Source organism: Erythrolamprus reginae, chromosome 1, assembly GCF_031021105.1.
Source record: "Erythrolamprus reginae isolate rEryReg1 chromosome 1, rEryReg1.hap1, whole genome shotgun sequence".
NCBI classification, from domain to species: Eukaryota; Metazoa; Chordata; class Lepidosauria; order Squamata; family Dipsadidae; genus Erythrolamprus; species Erythrolamprus reginae.
In genome coordinates this window covers 208,030,889-208,050,450 of record NC_091950.1, presented here as the reverse complement: position 1 = coordinate 208,050,450, position 19,562 = coordinate 208,030,889, and the positions used below count along the sequence as shown (strand labels likewise).

General features: G+C 37.2%; 1 protein-coding gene across 2 annotated transcripts; it reads left to right on the top strand.

Annotated features, from left to right (window-relative positions):
• Position 1: 1 nt before the first annotated feature.
• Positions 2-18,735, top strand: SGO2 (shugoshin 2). Of its 2 annotated transcripts, XM_070732097.1 has the most exons (8): positions 2-319; positions 1,011-1,122; positions 4,177-4,344; positions 10,659-10,834; positions 12,256-12,333; positions 14,445-14,527; positions 15,787-16,016; positions 16,967-18,735. In XM_070732097.1, the coding sequence occupies exons 3-8, from the start codon at positions 4,200-4,202 to the stop codon at positions 17,479-17,481; spliced, it is 1,227 nt and encodes a 408-aa protein (XP_070588198.1). In that variant the 5' UTR covers positions 2-319; positions 1,011-1,122; positions 4,177-4,199; the 3' UTR covers positions 17,482-18,735. The 2 variants fall into 2 exon arrangements, with proteins under 2 accessions (XP_070588198.1, XP_070588199.1); XM_070732098.1 differs by lacking the exon at positions 12,256-12,333.
• The last annotated feature ends 827 nt before the right edge of the window (positions 18,736-19,562 follow it).

Genomic DNA, 19,562 nt, shown 5'->3' with positions numbered 1-19,562 from the left:
GCTGGCTGGAGAACTCTGGGAGTTGAAGTCCACAAGTCTTAAAGTTGCCAAGTTTGAAGGCCTCTGTGAGCAACGCTGATGCGCGTGGACACTCTAGGTGCTTAATGCCAGCGCGCGCCTGAGGTCTCGAAACGCTCGCACTCTTGCGTCGCGGCAGTTAAACGGTTCTGCCCTCACGCGTCGTGTTCTTAAATTGGGGAGCGTCGAAGTTAACGAGCTTTTTAAAAACAAAGCAAGCCTGGTTTATTGAATTGTCGCGAGTGAGAAATTATGGCGTTAGGCTCTTTTTTCCCCCATTTGTTTTCTGCTTCCTAACAAGGTTTGTGCATGTAGGCAAAAACCACAGCATTTCCTCACACACATATTTGTGCTTCCATTTGTTAGTTTTCAAGACTTTTTTTCTCAGAAAAAAGCAGTTAAGATAGGAAACCCTCTGATAACAGACAATTAAGAACAGTTCAATCCTCTCTAATGCAGAGATGTCCTTTTGAAGCTCCAGTCATTTTCTTTTATTCTAGCCTATCTCACAGTGTTGTGGGGGAAAACAGGAGAAAAATGGGTGCTTTGTCTTGAGCTCTTGAATGAAAGACGGATCATAACTAATAACTATTGAAATAAATTTGCATTATGGCGCTACCCAGGATAGCTAAGTGAAGAGGCTAGCTTCTTAGAAAACCAGAATAAGAGTTTAACTGCATAGGTTTTCTCCTGTCCTGAAGATGGAAGGAAAATGAATTGTAATACTATATGGATGCTCCCATTAGGAGCCTTTTATTGCATCTCATGGCATGGGACCAGGTTAGCTAAGGCACCAGCTTGTTCCATCTACTTGCACAGGCAAAAGAGATCTTGTATTGATATCAAGTTTTAAAAATTGTCTGCTCATTAACAGGGCTGATATAATGTTCAGACTAGTGATCTAGGCAGAGAACTATATTTTCCTAAATGTACAATATTTTTGAGTATCTTGGGATCTTGTTGGCTTAAATAAGAAAAACTATTTTTTCCAGGAACTGAAATAAAATAATTTAAATTTTAGACTACTATCAATTGATCTGGTAATGCCATTAATATGTGATCAACGTGCAATCAAGAGAGTTTGCCAGAATTCCTGAAACCAAAGTAAGTTTTAACCGAAAAGACACAAATGTTATGTAAACATCATAGATAATTTAATGATAGAAAATAGAAAATCTTGCAATTTTTGTTGAGGAACTGAATTTTTCAGTATACTGTGCATTTAAATTGGATATTGCCCTACAAGATCATATGCTGCAACATCCTGCCTGTCGGCAACTACTTCAGCTTCAACCACAACAACACAAGAGCACACAACAGATTTAAACTTAATATTAACCGCTCCAAACTTGACTGTAAAAAATATGACTTCAGTAACCGAGTTGTCGAAGCGTGGAACTCATTACCGGACTCCATAGTGTCATCTCCAAGCCCCCAACACTTTACCCTTAGATTATCTACAGTTGACCTATCCAGATTCCTTTTTTTTTTAAATTATAAATCTTTTTATTAATTTTCGAAAAAGGACACACAAACTTACAAACATTAAACATATAGTTTGGGGAGGTATCTTCCCCACTTATCTCAAAAGTGTAAATGCAGATATAGAAAAAAATACAAAATTGAATACATAGTTGAATACTAATACATAAAAAATAGCTAATATATTAACAAAAAACTAATAACAAGTAATTTAAACTGGGATAAAATCAAGCATTGTTCTCATCTTATTACTATTGTATATGTAAACTAATTCTAGTACCATTCTTTAAAAAAAGTAAATCTCAACCATTACAGTACATATATATTTGCTTCTTTACATATTTTGACTTTAATTTTCTTTTATTTTTTTCTTGTCTATCCATATATAGACTTTGTTCCATGTTTCATAAAATTTTGTTTCTTCTTGGTCATTTAAGCGTCTTGTCATCATATCCATTCCCACGCAGTCTAATATTTTTATAATGACTTCTTCCTCTTTGGGGATACTTTCCCCTTTCCAATTTTGCGCGTATATAATTCTTGCCACGGTTAAAATATGTATAATTAAATATAAAATTTCTTGCTTATAAACCTGGTTAGTAATTTCTAACAAACAAAACTCCGGGGTAATTTCTATATTTTGCATAACTATTTCTTTTATCATTTTCTCTATCATTTTCCAATACGATATGTCCACCATTGGTGGTAGTAAGTCCCTATTTCTTTCTTACATTTCCAACATAACGGGGATGTCTTGGGAAACATTTTTGCTATTCTATATGGTGGGAGATGCCATCTATAAAACATTTTAATTTGGTTTTCTTTCAAAGACACTGATTTTGTCATTTTCCAATTATGTATCCAAACTTTCTCCCATGTATCTATATCTTTACCTATATTTTTGCACCAAGCTATCATGTTATCTTTTAAAATTAATTCAATGTTCTTATGGGCAATCAAATATTTATATATTTTCCCAATTGTTCTATTTTGATTGATAGTAATTAAATTACTCAATAAATTTTTATTTTTATTAAAAATATAAAGCGTGGTATCCTTCTGGTATCTAGATCTAATCTGTGCGTAGTGCCACCAATCAATTATTGTTCCTTGTTCTTGTAATTTAATTCTAGATTTTAACTTCATTTGATCATCTAACAAATCTTTATATCTTATTATTTTTGTATCCTTAATAGAATTTGGATGTATAATTGCTTCTAGAGGGGCCACCCAATCAGGGATGGTTAAAAAATGGTTTTTCCTTATATGTTTCCATACCTCCAATAGGTATTTTCTTAATGTATGTCTTTTGAAATATGAATGATTTTTATCTTTATCATACCAAACAAAGGCATGCCAGCCAAGCATAAGATCATGACCTTCTAATTTTAATGTTCTTTTATCTTCCAGAGTTATCCAGTCTTTAATCCATGTTAAGGCGGCTGCCTGATAATATAATTTCCAGTTTGGGAGGGCAAAGCCTCCTCTCTCTTTTATGTCCTCTAGCACAGTGACTTTCAACCTTTTTTGAGCCGCGGAACATTTTTTACATTTACGAAACCCTGGGACACATTCAGCGGGGGGAGGGGGGGAGTTAAAAAAAGTTTGGACAAAAAAATTCTCTCTCTCTCTCTCTTCCTCCCTTTAGCTCTATTTCTCTCTCCCTCCCTCTTTCTCTCCCTCTTTCTTTCTCTTCCTCCCTTCCTCCCTTTTTTGCTCTCTTTCTCTCTCTCTCCCTACCTACCTCTATGTCTTTCTCTCTCTCTCTGCTTCCCTCCCCCCTCTCTCTTGCTTTCTTTCTCTCTCTTGTTCTCTTTCTCTCTTGCTTTATTTCCCTCTCTCTTGCTTTCTTTCTCTTTCTCTCTCTCTCTTGCTTTCTTTCTCTCTCTTGCTCTCTCTTGCTTTCTTTTTCTTGTTCTCTTTCTCTTGCTTTCTCTCTTTCTTTCTCTCTCTTGCTCTCTTTCTCTCTCTTGCTTTCTTTTTCTTGTTCTCTTTCTTTCTCTCTTGCTTTCTCTCTCTCTTGTTCTCTCTCTCTCTCTTGTTCTCTTTCTCTCTTGCTTTCTCTCTCTCTCTTGCTTTCTTTCTCTCTTGCTTTCTCTCTCTCTTCCTTTCTTTCTCTCTCTGAGCTTCGCGGCACACCTGACCATGTCTCGCGGCACACCAGTGTGCCACGGCACACTGGTTGAAAAACACTGCTCTAGCATATTTATTTTTATTCTTGCCTTTTTATTTTTTGCCATAAAATTTTTTTAACCATATTTGTTAAATTTTTGAAAAAATTTCCCCCTGCTATCCAGATTCCTTAGAGGGCAGTAAGGGGCGAGTACAAGTGCACTAGAGTGCCTTCCGTCCTCTGTCCTATTGCTCTCCTATATCTCCTATACCTTTCTTCTATTCCTATATCTCTTCTATTCTTTCATCAATATGTTTTATTCCTATATCTTCTATTCTTTCTTAGATATATTTTATTATGAGTATATCCTCTATAACGTTCATTATGTATTTTACTATGTGTATACCCACTAAAACCCTCATTGTGTATTGGACAAAATCAATCAATAAATAACTGGACTGAGTTGTTAAGGTGATCTTAGGGATGTGATTGTCATTATATTTAGAAACATGAATATATTTGGGATGAATAATAGAGATATTTTTCATGATATCCATTGTTAGGTCTTCAAGGTAATTAACTAAAGATGGAAATTGATGTAATGGCTGAAGCATCTTCCCTTTTTACTATTGGAGGTATTAAAAAACATGTGATGGAGAAGAAAAAAGGAGATCTAAAAGTTAAAAAACTGAATGCTTCTCTTGCATCTAAAATCAAAACCAAGATAATTAGTAAGTGTTAATTAAATTATAAGTAATCAGACTCATACTTGCAAAAATAAAATGTATATTTATTCGATTTTTATGCTGCCTTTCTCCTTAGACTCAGGGTAGCTTACAACACGTTAGCAACAACACTTTTTAATAGAGCCCCCACAATCCGGGTCCTCATTTTACCCACCTCGGAAGAATGGAAGGCTGAGTCAACCTTGAGATTTGAACTGCGGACCTACAGATCTACAGTCAGCTTCAGTGGCCTGCAGTACAGCACTCTACCTGCTGTGCCATCCTGGCTATCAGTATATCTATATATAGTTAACCAAAACATATTTAGGCAAAATAAACTAAAAATAGGACTAAAATACTCCAGCCTGTCCCTGGGAGTCAAAGCACTGAAGCGTGAGCGGCACGGGAAACTTCAGCTGGGCTCCTCGAGAGAAATGCGAAGATTTCTCATGAACCACAGGTTGGTGACCTAGGCTTTAGTATACAAATTCAAGATTGGAATCTCCTGAGTTAGGACATCTTTTAGTCTGTTTCTATCTTAAATGTCTTTACACATGTTATTACAATATTTTTTTATATATATATAACAGCTTCCTGAAATTCTTTATTCTTCCATGAGATACTTCTTTCTTGGGATTAATTTCTTTTCCCTTGGCAATTTCTGTCATCCAATTTGGGACTCGACCAACCAGTAACAAACAATACTAGACTCAACAGCTGCCTAAACCTCATATTCTGCAACAGCAAAAGCACAATTTATGGACTACAAATAAAATAAATATTTTCTAACAGTGACTGTTCTGTGCACGGCCTCTCGGAGCAAGCCCACCGATGCAAAAGTGCCTTATTTCATGGTAAAATCACACTCTTTATTAAGAAAATCAACACACAATGAAAAACATTTGAAAGGTAAGGAAAAGGATTATTTATTTCTCCAGAGTGAAGCATCAACAAAGTCTGAGAAAAGTGCCAACTTCACCTAATGGCATTCCTTAGATAACAGAGTCTATTTATCATTCAACAGTATAAATTAGCTCACAGAAATCCCAGAGAAAATTCATCCAGCAAAGAATGTATTTTAGTGAGGCAGGAATCATGTTTTGAAGCCTTTTTCAAACGCACACCCCCACTCTAGAACCTCTGCTATTGAACAGTGTTGAAACCCCACACCCAATAACCCAAAATCCTTTGCTTTTATACTCCCTGGAAGTGACATCACACCCCAGAGAGGTAATGCTGTAAGCTAATACCTGTTACTATGCAATTCCTCTTGCCTTCTCAGCAATCTCCTATATTGAAGATCTATCCATGGATTATCCACTCTAATGTCTTCCTCATCCTCCGATTGGGACCACTCCCCCATTGTCATATCAGCCCCCTCTGGTGGTTTCTCGGGTTAAGTCGGGTCACTAGATTCCTTCCAGTCTGGTTTCAGGACCAGTCGCAGCATGGAAACTGCTTTGGTTGTGCTGATGGATGATCTCTGGAGGGCCCGGGATTGAGGACATTCCACTATCCTGGTGTCCCTCAATCTCTCAGTGGCCTTTGATACCATCCTTCTGTGACAACTGGGGGGATTGGGAGTGGGAGGCACCGTTTTATGGTGGTTCTCCTCCTATCTCTCTGGTCATTCGCAGTTGGTGTTAGTGGGGGGGCAGAGGTCCACACCTTGGCCTCTCCTTTGTGGGGTGCTGCAGGGGTCTGTCCTCTCCCCTCTGCTATTCAATATCTACATGAAGCCGCTGGGCGAGATCATCCAATGGCATGGGGTGAAGTATCATCAGTACACTGATGATACCCAGTTATCCATCTCCACCTCATGCCAATTCAGGGAAGCAATGGATGTGATGTGCCGGCACCTGGAAGCTTTTAGGATCTGGATGGGGGCCAACAGGCTCAGACTCAACCCAGACAAGAGCGAGTGGCTGTGGGCATTCCCTCCTAAGGACTTTTCAATCTGTCTGTCCATTGTTCTGGGGGGGAGATATTGTCCCCTTCAAATAGGGTGCGCAACTTGGGTGTCCTCCTGGATCCACGGCTGAGTTTTGACCATTACATTTCAGCGGTTGCCAGGGGGACCTTTGCCCAAGTTTGCCTGGTACACCAGTTGCGGCCCTACTTGGACCAGGAGGCTCTCTGCACAGTCACTCCGGCCCACATCACCTCCCATCTTGATTATTGCAATACACTCTACATGGGGCTCCCCCTGAAAAGTTTTCAGAGACTGCAAATAGTCCAGAATGCAGCCACGAGAGCTGTTATGGGTGTACCTCAGTACATCCATATAACACCTTTGCTCCGCGAGCTGCACTGGCTTCCTATTAGTCACCGGGCACAATTCAAGGTGTTGGTTATTACCTATATGGCTCAGAGCCAGACTATTTACGGGACTGCCTCCTGCCGCATACATCCCAGAGACCAATAAGAGCTCATAGAGTTGGCCTCCTCCGGGTCCTGTCGACTAAGCAATGCAGGTTGGTGGGACCACAGGGGAGGCCTTCTCTGTGGCCACTCCGGCTCTATGGAACCAACTTTCCCCCTCGATATCCGTACTGCTCCCACCCTGCTGGCCTTTCCCAAAGCTACGAAGACCTGGCATTGCTGACAGGCCTGGGGGCCATAAATTCACAGCTTGATGGCCAACTGTAAGGATGGTGTGTATGCACGTGTGGTTTTCTTTTTATAATAACTTTTTTTTAGTTTGTTATGTTTTAAATTTAGCTAACTGTTTGACTTCTTTTACTGTTCTGTATTTATTTTTATTGTACTTATATCGTTGTTGTAAGCCGCCCTAAGTCGTTTAGGATTGGGTGGCATAGAAGTTGAATGAATGAATAAATAAATAAATAAAATTTCTCCCTCACTCTCACTCTCTGCATCAGCTGTCAACCCTCCAGGACCAGAGTATCCAGAGGGGCCTGGTTCATCCTCCTCAGAATCTGACATGACCTGAGGTGAACAAGGAGCACTCACAACAGCGACCACAGCACGATTAACTTCAGCCTCAACCTACGCCACTCCAAGATTCACCCTGAAAATATAACACACAAGTACAATTTTTAAAAAGCCAACTATGAACTCAAAGACACCAATCTCTCAACTTTTGACTGGCAAACTATTCTCTAGCTGTAACACTGCTGTTACTACAACATATTCTTGCTTGAAGTCAAAAGAATTACCAGACTATATGTACCACTAATAACTACCATAAGCAAGAAAAACAACCTACCTATCTCAATAAAAAAAACCTACAACCCCTCCCCCCCAAAAAACCCTGTCTGGTAGAAAAACAAAAATAATCACATAGCCAACTTCAAATGCTGCTACAAAAATATATGCCACCAAATAAAACAGAATGCTACAACTACCACAGCAAACAAGAGGAAAACCTCCTGCGCACCAAATCCAACTCTGCTTTCTACAACTTTGTAGAAAACAACCTTAAAGACTCAAGACCTATCCTACCACTAAAAGGACCCAACAACAAAGAATACTATGATGAATCAACCAAATTAACCCCCTCAACAAATTCTTTGGCACAGTCATTGTAAACAGCAATGGCTCATCCCCAAAATTCCCTAATCGCACGTCAAACATGCACAACGTAACCCAAATAGACTTCACTGAAGACAATGTTGAAAAAGCACTACATAACCTTAAACCTCTATCAATTGGGCCTGATGGTCTATGTGCATACTTCCTAAAAAAGCTCTCCACAGCCATAGCTGAACCACTAAGCATAATCTTTGAAAAATCATTCAGAACCAGCTCATCAAAACTATGGTCACAAGCAATGGTCATCCCCATCTTCAAAAAGGAGATCCCAGTCTAGTTGAAAACAACAGACCAATCTCATTATGTGCTGCGTCACATGCAAAGTCAAGTAATCAATCATAGACCAATCAATTACCATCCACCTAGAAACTAACAACCTAATTAACAAACAATTTGGTTTCAGAAAAAAATTACCATGCAACCTGCAACTCCTTCACTGCAAAAACATGTGGATTATACATCTCGATCAGGGCAAATCAATTGATGCAATCAACATTGACTTCTGTAAAGCCTTTGACAGTGGTTCATGACAAACTACTTCTAAAACTCAAATCTAACTGCATTCCTATCAAACAGACAACAAGTTGTCAAAATAGAGAGTGCCATATCTAATCTTGTTCTGGTTAAGAGCGGTGTACCCCAAGGCAGCGTACTTGGCCAACACTCTTCATACTCTATATAAATAACCTTTGTGATCACATTACAAGCAACTGCGTTCTCTTCTCCGATGATGTAAAACTGTTCAACACCACCAATAACACAACTACTCTCCAAAAATACCTTGATTTTGTGTCTGAATGGTCAAACATCTGGCCATTCCAAATCTCAACCAAAAAATGCTCTGTCCTACACATTGGCAAAAAGAATCAGAACACTAAATACAAGCTGAATAAACAAGACCTTACAGACAACCCTCACTCCATAAAAGACCTTGGAATCAAATGACCTACATGCCAAAGCCCACTGCAACATCACCAAAAAGACTGCAATAGTTGTTAACCTAATTCTACATAGTTTCTGCCCCGGTAATCTCACACTACTAACCAGGGCATACAAATCTTTCGCCAGACCAATCCTTGAATACAGCTCATCTGTCTGGAACCAACACCACATTTCGGACATAAACACTCTAGAAAACGTCCAGAGATACTTTACTAGAAGAGCCCTCCACTCGCAACAGAATACCCTGTGGAACTAGACTTACAATCCTAGGTTTAAAAAGCTTAGAACTATGTCGCCTTAAACATGACCTAAGCATAGCTCATAAAATCATCTGCTACAACATCCTTCCTGTCAATGACTACTTCAGCTTCAACCACAACAACACACAAGTAAACAACAAATACAAACTTAAAGTAAACCGCTCTATACTTGACTGCAGGAAATACGACTTTAGTAACCAAGTAGTTGATGCATGGAACTTACTACCAGATTCTGTAGTATTATCATTTAACTCCCCAAAACATTACCCTTAGACTATCCACTGTTGACCTCTCCCGATTCTTAAGAAGTCATTTATGGGCGTGCATAAGTGCACCAGAGTGCCTTCCCCTGTCCTAATGTTTCTCTATTACTAGTATCATGTATATAAATATTATTATATCTCTGTATACTACCAATACCTACTTGACAAAACAAATAAATTTAATTTAATGAATAACATCCAATTCTTTCTTCTGTTTCATCATTTTTTTGTAAGTTCAATGTTCATTCTCCAATTCCTGCATTGGCCACCGATTGGACATAATTTAAAGTGTTGGTCATGACCTATAAAACCCTGCATGGCTTAGAACCAGGTTATTTACAGGACTGTCTTCTGCCTCATGAATCCCATGATCGGTTAGGTCCCACAGAGTTGGCCTACTCCAGGTGCCATCAACTAGGCAATATCACTTGGCGAGGCCTAGGGGTAGAGCCTTCTCTATGGCAGCACCAGCCCTTTGGAATCAGCTCCCCCGGAGTGTCACACCGTTCCCACCCTCCTGGCCTTTTGTAAGTCTTTGAAAACTCACCTTTGCTGACAGATTTGGGGCCATTGAACACGGATAATCTGCTCTGGCCATGAGTGTAAATAGAATGAATGTGACTGTGTTTTATAATTAGGATTTTAGATAAATTAGATAACTGGGGTTTTAGATAAATTTAGACTGTATTAACTACTGAATTTCTTATATGTTTTTTGCATTGTTCCTGTTGTAAGCCACCCTGAGTCTGCAGAGAAGAGCAGCATAAAAATCTAAGTAATAAATAAATAAATAAATAATTTCCTCTGATTCCCTATGAGTGCGATTCGGGTTTTCAATGCAATTTCCTTTGAAAATGATGGGATATACTCAATATCATACTATGAATGTGGATTAGTTTTGTTCTTCTACTTTAGCTTAACTTAGAACTCATGAGTTGTTTGTGATCTGTTCCACAGTCTGTCCCCAGCTATAGCTTTTCTGTTATAACTGGGTTCTTCCATTTACTTCTACAAATAATATAGTCAGTTTGATTTCTGTTCACACCATCTGGTCATATCCATGCATTATTTTGGTTGTTAGAAGGCTGGTTTAGCAGTGAAAAAAATAATTTTATTGCAGTAAGTCATTGATAAGTCATTCTCTGGCTTCATTTTGGTTTCCTTAAGCTAACTATTCAATATTTCCCACGTTGATATACTATTCTCCAACAATATGACAGTATAGTAATCTGGGGATTTATGGACCAGAAGATAGTAGCAGTATGAACATGCCCTTATTTTTTCTTTTCATTTTATTCAGGGAACTCCTCATTTTTAAAAAATTCTTTGAAACATAATAATAAGGCATTGGTCATGGCCCTTAGTACAGAAAAAGAAAATTCTCGGCGGCTGAATAATGAAAACTCGTTATTACAAAAAGAATTGGATGGGCTGAATTTGCAGAATATCTTACTTCGACGAAAGCTAAGTTACCTGGTACATTCTAAAAAGTAAATTGTGGGATCTAATATTTGATTTACGACTTAAGAAAATAAAAATAACAGAAAATATCCTACTATTCCTTCCTATTTAATGGTATAGTTTATATTAGTAAAATTTTCGGGGGACAATTTAATTAATTATTATTATTTTTTTACAATTTCTTGAATATCCTCAGAATCTGATCTGTTGAATTTATTTAATTATTAGATTTATATTCTGTCTTTTGTATACAAGCTGAATACATCGTATTCATTCTTCAAGATAGGTTAAGTCAGGGATACACAAGAAAGATTTTTTAATTGTTTTAGATTGTAATTACAGAATTTTCAAAGTCTTCCAGAATTTCCCTCTATCTCCTCTTATATGAAAATCAGATGAAGGTTAATTGAGTTTCTTTCTCTTTTCCCTGAACTATGCTATCTCCTTTTTCCCCTGCCTCAAAATCACCAGTGAACTTTTACGGCTAAAAATGGACTAGTCTCCTTTTCTTAACCCAACATCTTAACTCTGCACCATGCTGGCTATGTCTGATTGAGAGCCCCTGCAGAGAAGGAAATGATGAAAATGCCTTACTAAATAATTGGAGGTCAAAATCACAATGAATAGTTTCAGTCCAAACAAAAATAATTTGTAGATATTTATAAAATAAATATTCCTATCTCTCTAGAATACATGGAAATGTGATAATATGTATTTGCCTTTATCCTGCTTTAAAGCATACGTAGCTATTAGCAGTGTGCATAAATAATCAATTTAATCAATTAGTAATTTCACCAACAGTATTTCCAAAAGGGAATGCCACTCACTCTTGCTCAGAAACAGAAAATAGGAACTTCTGTCAATTTTCTTATGCTCATAGTCCGATAATCAAGAGATTAATCAGAGATTGCTCTGGTGACAAAAACACCAAATATGTTGTACCAAGGCAGATTCATCAGTTGAATGTTTCATATGTCATTGGCAGATCCAACAGTATTTAAGCAGACTGACAGCACTATCCCTCATCGTGTTACAAAAACTTCACATTGTCATGTGTCCTTCTATACTATCTAGTTCGAATGGATGAGGGCAAATTGAAAAGGGTAAATCAGATGAAATGTTTCCCAAGGTTTTGGTTCATCACTAGCTTTTTGTATTGTGTACAATATTTATAATGTTTTTTAATCCAATTCTGAACTTACATTGGACATGGCAGACATTTTGCTTATGTAGTTGAGGCATATCTTCAGTCTCAGAATAATGTGAACATACATTCATTACGCTTCCCTAGATCAAATACATTATGTTTCAATACTGTCCCTTTTTTTTGTTTTAATATTAAGGACATTTTTAAAAATCTACCTTTTTTTCTTGCTTATTTTATTTGTATAAATAACAACATATTATATATAATATATTTATTTTTTAATATACAGAACAAAACTCTAAAAGAAATTCAAGCATTCCTGAAATATAAAATTTTAACTGCAATTGAATTAAGCACCTTCTCTGAGGTATGTGCCAGTTGTATGACTATTATGGCACAGACATAAGTAGAATCACTATTACATCTATATTTGTAACTCATCATTACAAATCTTAAGTTTTAATTTTCTTCCCAGATATTTTCAGACATTACTCTGGTGAAAATACAAGAAAAAAGTAGTGAATAAAAATTACCAAAAGTCTATTCACCTGAAATACATATATAAACATCAGTTCAGATCTACATGCTGTATTTTTGGAGTATAAGACCCACCAGAGTGTAAGACGCACCTTAGTTTTTGGGGAGGGAAATAGGGAAAAGAATCTGCTTACCAGGCAGTGTTCCCTCTAAGGTGCGCAGTTGGTGTTAGTGAGTAAAGCTGATGCGTTGAGCTCAAAATAGTACAGAGTTCAAAGTCTTTTGTTGTTTCGGCTGCAATGTCCACAGTATGAGCAGGGTTTACGATGATCTTGTTCTTGCTCCTCTGTCACTACAAGAGGATATTCTAAGGGCTCTACCTGAGGGGCACCCAGGAGTGGTCACGATGAAGGCACTGACACGGAGTTATGCATGGCGGCCCACCATGGACAAACACATAGAAACTGGGTCGCAGGTATACTCCAAGCCAGAAATCTCGAGCACTCCCCCCAAGGTCACCTGTATATGAATGGAACAACCCAGGGCCCCTTGGTCACACATACATTTGGATTTTATGGGTCCATTTCACGGTCAAACATTTCTAATAATAGTCAACGTATACTCTAAAGGTTTGGAAGTTGCATGGGTGCCTAGCATGATAACAGAAGCAGTTATCAGGGTTTTAAGAAAATTATTCAAAACATAAAGTTTGCCATATACAGTAATACCTCATCTTACGAACCTAATTGGTTCTGGAAGGAGGTTCGTAAGGCAAAAAGTTTGTAACACGAAACAGTGTTTCCCATAGGAAACAATGTAAAAGTGATTAATGCATGCAAGGGGGGGAAAATCACCAAATGGCATTCCGCTGCGCGCCGCCACCCAGCTGTCACCTTTTAAAACAGCCGGGGGGCTTCTCGGCATTCTCCCGAACCCGAACTTTTGCCAAACTTTTCGGGTTCGGGTTCAGGAGGCCGCCGAGAACCGCCGCCGCCCGCCTGTCACATTCTGAAACAGCTGGGAGGCACTTGGCGTTCTCCTGAACGCCGAACCCGGAAGTTCGGCAAAAGTTCGGGTTCGGGTTCCGGAGGCCGCCGAGAAGCACCCGGCTGTTTCAGAAGGTTACAGCTGAGTGGCAGCGCCCGGCGGAGTGCCGTTTTTGCAATCGGTGGCGTTTTCAGCCGATCTGGAGGCTGAAACGGAGGTGGGGAAGAGGGAAGCTTGTCCGAGGCCAGGAGGGAGGAAAGAGGAAAAAAGCAAGGAGCGCAGATGCAGCAGCAGGGGGAAAAAGGAGAGCCCTCCGAGACCAGTAATCCCGGAAGTGACTGCTGCCAGTCAACTGGAGCTGGGCATGCAGCTGCATTTCCGCCGGTGGAACTGCGTTCCACACTATTCTGCCTGTTGCCCACCCCTGATCAGAATCAAATTCCAGACTGTGGGTAGAGAAAGCCTACAATACTGCATTCTAACAACTGTGCCACCAGAGCTTATATTTAGCAACTGCAATTGATTCTAGTGAAATGACACGGTCACTAAGCAAATCATGCAACTGAGAAAGATGCTTTAAAGTTGTGAATGCTTCACTATGCATGACTACATGTGGACTACTTGCAATAGACAAAATGTGCCTATTGATTAATATTTCCTTGGAGAAAATACTCACAATCTAAACACTATTAAGTATAAACATGCTCACAAGCTCCTGGGCTTCTTACACCTTTTGACTTCTCATATTAAAAATTAAAATGTTGGTTATTTTAGTTAGAAAAATTAAAGCTACACATGAAGAAAAAAGGCAGCCTTTTAGCATAATCTGTTTATTCATGCATCTTTGATTGAAATGATATTTTCTTAGAGAATGAAGAGGTAACTGCAGTTTTCTCTCCCGATCTAATCATAAAAAGAGATATGATGTGCAAGATATTCCATTTTGCAAGAACAGCTACAAGTTTCAGAAATTTGCAAAATGAGGAGTATACTAACATATTTTTCTTTGAATAGTGTATTCCAAAACCTGTAACAATGGATGATACTCAGTGCAGCAATTCTGGTCATGAATCCAATATTTCAAAAAATCGAACAAGGTAATATCTGAGTTTAAATATTAAACTAGATAAAAATGAAAACAGGAAAATCTGCCAATTCAATCAACTGTAAAGGACTTCTCTAAAAACAGTTTCATATGCTATCTTTACTCAGAAAAAAATATGTGCACTCTCAAATCCAAAATATGCATAACCAATATATAAGTTATTTCAAATCAGAAAATTTATGATTTTTTATTTATTTTGCTAGCACAAGCTGTAATTTACATGACTATATATTGTGACTATGCAGTATATAGTCACATAGAGATGGTATTCAGCCAGTTCTGAGCAGCTCAGGCAAATACCATCTCTGGATGGCCACACCCCCACTTGCCAGCTCAACCCTCACCCAACCACCCAGTCATCCCACTCTGCCCCACTCTGCCCTATATATCTTGCCTTCGCCACATGGCCCAGCTAATTCGCGCCTTGTCTTCTCTGCTCACCAAAGGTAAGCATGCCATCTGCTCGCCCTTTGCCTCAGTTTGGGGCCCAGAGACCAGTGGTGGGCAGCAGCCCGTGTGGTCAGGTGCTGCATCCCAGTAGGAAATTCCAGGATACATGTGCAGCTGCATGCCCCTGATGCGCTCCTGTGTGAGATTTAGCTTCTGTGCATGCGCAGCAAGCAAAGTCTTGCATGAGGATGCACGCAAGAGTAAGATTTTGGTGATTTTCACCGTTTTTTCCCTACTGTGCATGCGCGGAAGCAAAAATATTGGTAAAAATCACCAGAATTTCACTCTCGCATGCGTCCCTGCATAAGATTTTGCTTGCTGCGCATGCGCAGAAGTCAAATCTCACACCAACGGGTGTATGCATACCCACGATGGCCTCTAACGGCGCTCTGGTAGGAGGTAAGAGCCCTTCACTTCTAGGGAGGTGCCATTTCCCAGCTCCAGCCTTGCAGCAAAGCCTCTGCCCATATGCCACCGCCCTGGAAAGCGCTGCAGTATAGATCTTGCAGCTGCTTCTTCTCTCACTTGCCTCACTCGTTCACTCACTCACGGAGATGCTCCATTTGCTCTCCAGATTGGTAGCTGTTTCTCTCCACTGCTGCTCTTGCTGGGAGAGCGTCTTATGTAATTTAGCAGCTATGAGCCACCATTTTTCTATAAATCCCATTTGGAAAGTGCAGTAACACACAGAAGCAGCAGCCATGTTGAATGCTTTTTCTCTCAGCCTCAGCGTTTATATTAATGTTTGTATTAATGAATATTATTCATTCTTAATAATTCTCTTTTTCCTTTTTCTTTCAGACCTATTGAGCAATATTTCATGCCTCCCCATATTGTAGAAAGTGATGTGGTGGAGAAAGGGAACTTGTTTGTGTGTGACACAGATGGCCCTTTTAAGCAGATATCTGTACTCTCAAAAAAAATTACAGCAGATCATATGAACATGCAGATATTATACCCGAAGCAAATGCCAAAACCAAGCGAAATAAATAAAATGGAAACAGAATTTGCCACAAATACATTTCCAGAAGGTACGCTGTATTATTTTTTATGCAGTGGAGCAATATATAATCTAATATATTGTGCTGAAAGAGAGAGAGAGATCCTAATTCATTCCAAATTATCATCACACAACTCAGATATGATTTTCTAAGAGACTGGACAATTGACAAACATACGGTAATTAAAATTCTCAATGCTCCAAACGTCCACCATGAGATGATATTTGGGAAGAAAGCACACCTCACCTGAGGATCTCAGAACAAAGACAATAATGAAAGATAATATTAGAATAATTCAACACTTGGAATTTATTCTGTCAGCTAGCTAATTCAGAAGCCAAAAATAATAATAATAATAATAATAATAATAATAATAATAATAATTTATTAGATTTGTATGCTGCCCCACTCCGAAGACCAGAAAAATGTTAAAGGGAAAGGAAACAAAAATCCTTATAGAAGGAAAATAATTTATAGTTGGTGAAAAGGAAATTATACAGGAGAATATGGATTCAAATGTAATCTTCAGAGACATCCTGATAATATTAATCATTCAGTTGGCATTTTTAACAAATGTATTAAAATAGACTTTTTTAAAAATAGAAAAATCATTGGAAAAATGTGGCACTTTTACAAATTGACTCCTTTAAGTTAATAGAACTTTTAAAATAACTGCAAATTCTTGTTTCAAACTGCTTGAGTTTTTTAATGAAAAAAATGTTTTTATTAAAAATAACTGAACAATAAAGTAATGAATACCAGAGAGATAATGTGCCAGCAGAATAACCAGATCACTTCTTCATAATAACTTTTTAAAATATACATTGTCCTAATGAATATTATATACAAGTCAGTCAAATATTACATTATGATTAGTACTGAAAGAAGATTTCATTTGTTTAATAGCAATATAAAACTAATGTTATAAATGTTAAAATAAAACTTGTACATTTTAAAGTTTTCTTAATTTTGCTTTTCAGAAAAGCAGTTTCATATGAAACAAATCTCCAATAGTACCTCTCTAGATTATGCATCATCTGCAGATGAATATGAAAGTCAGTCAAAAAGACATAATAGTCTCTTTCCAATCCATGGATATATAAGAGAAAGAAAGAAAGAAATGTGCATTTCAAATATTCAACCTATTTTAAACAATTTTGGTACCAAAAGAGATAGGAACTGTATATTGCAACTTTGCACGGGCAGAGTTAGCAAAAATGATATCAATAATCAGAGAGGCCCAAATGGTGTTTCACATATTGAATTGCCTTCCCAAATTAGCAGTAAGCTTGTTTACATGAACAAAGATGATTTAACAAGAAGTCAAAAACCAGAGGAAACTATATATGATGCTGATATGGAAGAAACTGTGAGTGAATTGGGTGAGATAGTTACAATTAAATCTAGAGATAAGAAACTTAATAAGGTTAAAGCTGATAAAATTTCAGGAAATCTTAGAAAAGTAACATTTGCAAGTACAAAAAAGCACATTTAAAAATATAGCAATGAACAAAAAAAGTAATGAAACCCTTCACTCAAAGAAAACATTACCACTGAAAGTAGAATTGTTTGGAAAAGACAACATCCTGGGAAGTGGAACTGAAAAATGCCAATGAAGAAGATGTTGAAGAATAAAGATGTTAACAAAATTTACAAGCACCTGCATTTAATAGATCTCAGCTGTCAACTGCAAACTATTAAATTTTTAGAGTCAGAAAAAGAGGAAAAAATATTTTCTGAAACAATAGGAGTAATTAGGCAGAATCCAGCAGAAAATTTAGAAGTACAGTATCTACTATACTTACTACTTTATTACAAGATAGTAATATTGAAAATTTGCTACTATGGGCAAGCCCCATAATGGAGAAATAAGACAATTTAAACCTAAATAAGAGTTATCCTGATACAGTACTTCCAAAATCAAGCTCTTGAATTGGAAAATATGCAGCATTTGAGAAATTTGAAAAGATTTGGTTCAGAGGAATGCAGACAAAACATGCCAAACAAAACATGGTCAAAGAACCAAAGTTAAATGTGAATGCAGCAGTGAAGAACTTATTTGCGAACACAATATACTGTAATAGCAGAAGGATCTACAGATGCTTTATATGTTTCAAATATTTTGCAAAGTGACAAAAGAAGAATTTTTGAAAAAGCTAGCCGGAAGATATATATTATACATTTGAACTCTCTTAATGAGAAAAAAATGTATGTGAAACAGAAATTACACAATCAAAAATTATATGATGAAAATATTCCATATAAAGCATCTCAAGAGGAAGATTTTCAGTATTCAGAGAGCAACTTCATGTTCCCTAAAAGATGTTGAAATTTCTATTGAAGCAATAAATGAAAAAGAAGGTTCCATATCAAAGTCAAGTAGAAAAAATTATTTTGTTTGTACGCATGATCAAAATAAAAAGGAGAATATACCTTTTATAAATAAATCTGAAAGGTATTGTCAAGAAGAAAATGGTTATGATTTTACAAAGAAGGCAGACATAAGTTATGAAGAATCGTGCAACAGAAAGCCAGTGCAAGAATCTGGTATGTCTTATTGTAGTTCTTAAACAGCTAAATACTTGCTCTAGTTGAAAACTAAAAAAGAGGAATGTTAGTATCTTATTTATTTACATTTTCATTTTGTTAATGGCATTACAATTCTAAGAATGCTTGATACAAAAGACTCAGGCAAAAATACTCATAAAAGGAAATAGGACAAACACAGTTGTTGCAGGTTTTGGTCCGGATGGTAGATAGACAAAAAAATATTTCTTTGAATATGCTGTCTTTAAATAGTTTTCGTAATTTGTTTCTTAGTGATTTCATTTATTTTCCTTTAATTGTTCTCTTTAATCTCTTACAAGTTTCAAAATGAAATAAGCAAATTAAGTACCGGTATGTATTGGAAAACATTTTGTTATCAATACAAACCTAACCTTTTTAAAGATTAGTTAGAATTTTCTGAATTAAAACAATTTCAAAAGTTATAAATTGTAAGTGAAATGAAATTCGTAGCTGTTATAGATGAATAAACGTGGTTTCAGAACAAGGTTACAGTTTGAAGTTTTTCTATCCCTACAGATATTAGAAAAATCACACCCTAGATCTGTTCTTGGAAATAGCAAAGTAAAGCAAGATTATCTTTTGAAATATCTTTGGAACATAAAACTATCGTACTTCAGAATATTTTGTTATTAGGAATGTTAGTAAGCTTTGCCATATCAAAATAACACAGTAGGATAGTAATTTGCTGTACCGAATCTGGGTTGTCTTGGCAATATAATCGCATATATTGTGATCATTTGGGAAGGGTGAAAGTTTTGTCTACCTTTCCTGCTAAGATTATGTTACAAACACCTGTTTGGGAATCTGCCCATGATTGATCAGGGATATAAGATTATATGAACAGCTTCTTTATAAGGGGACAAAGAATGAATAATAAGTTTTTCTAAAGTTTTAACCAAAGTTAAACATAATGTGTCTGGTAGCTTAAACATGAAAAGCATGTTATTTGCAGGAAGATAAGGATTAGAATAAAACTATTCAGTTATTAAAGAGGTTGGAAATTCTCTA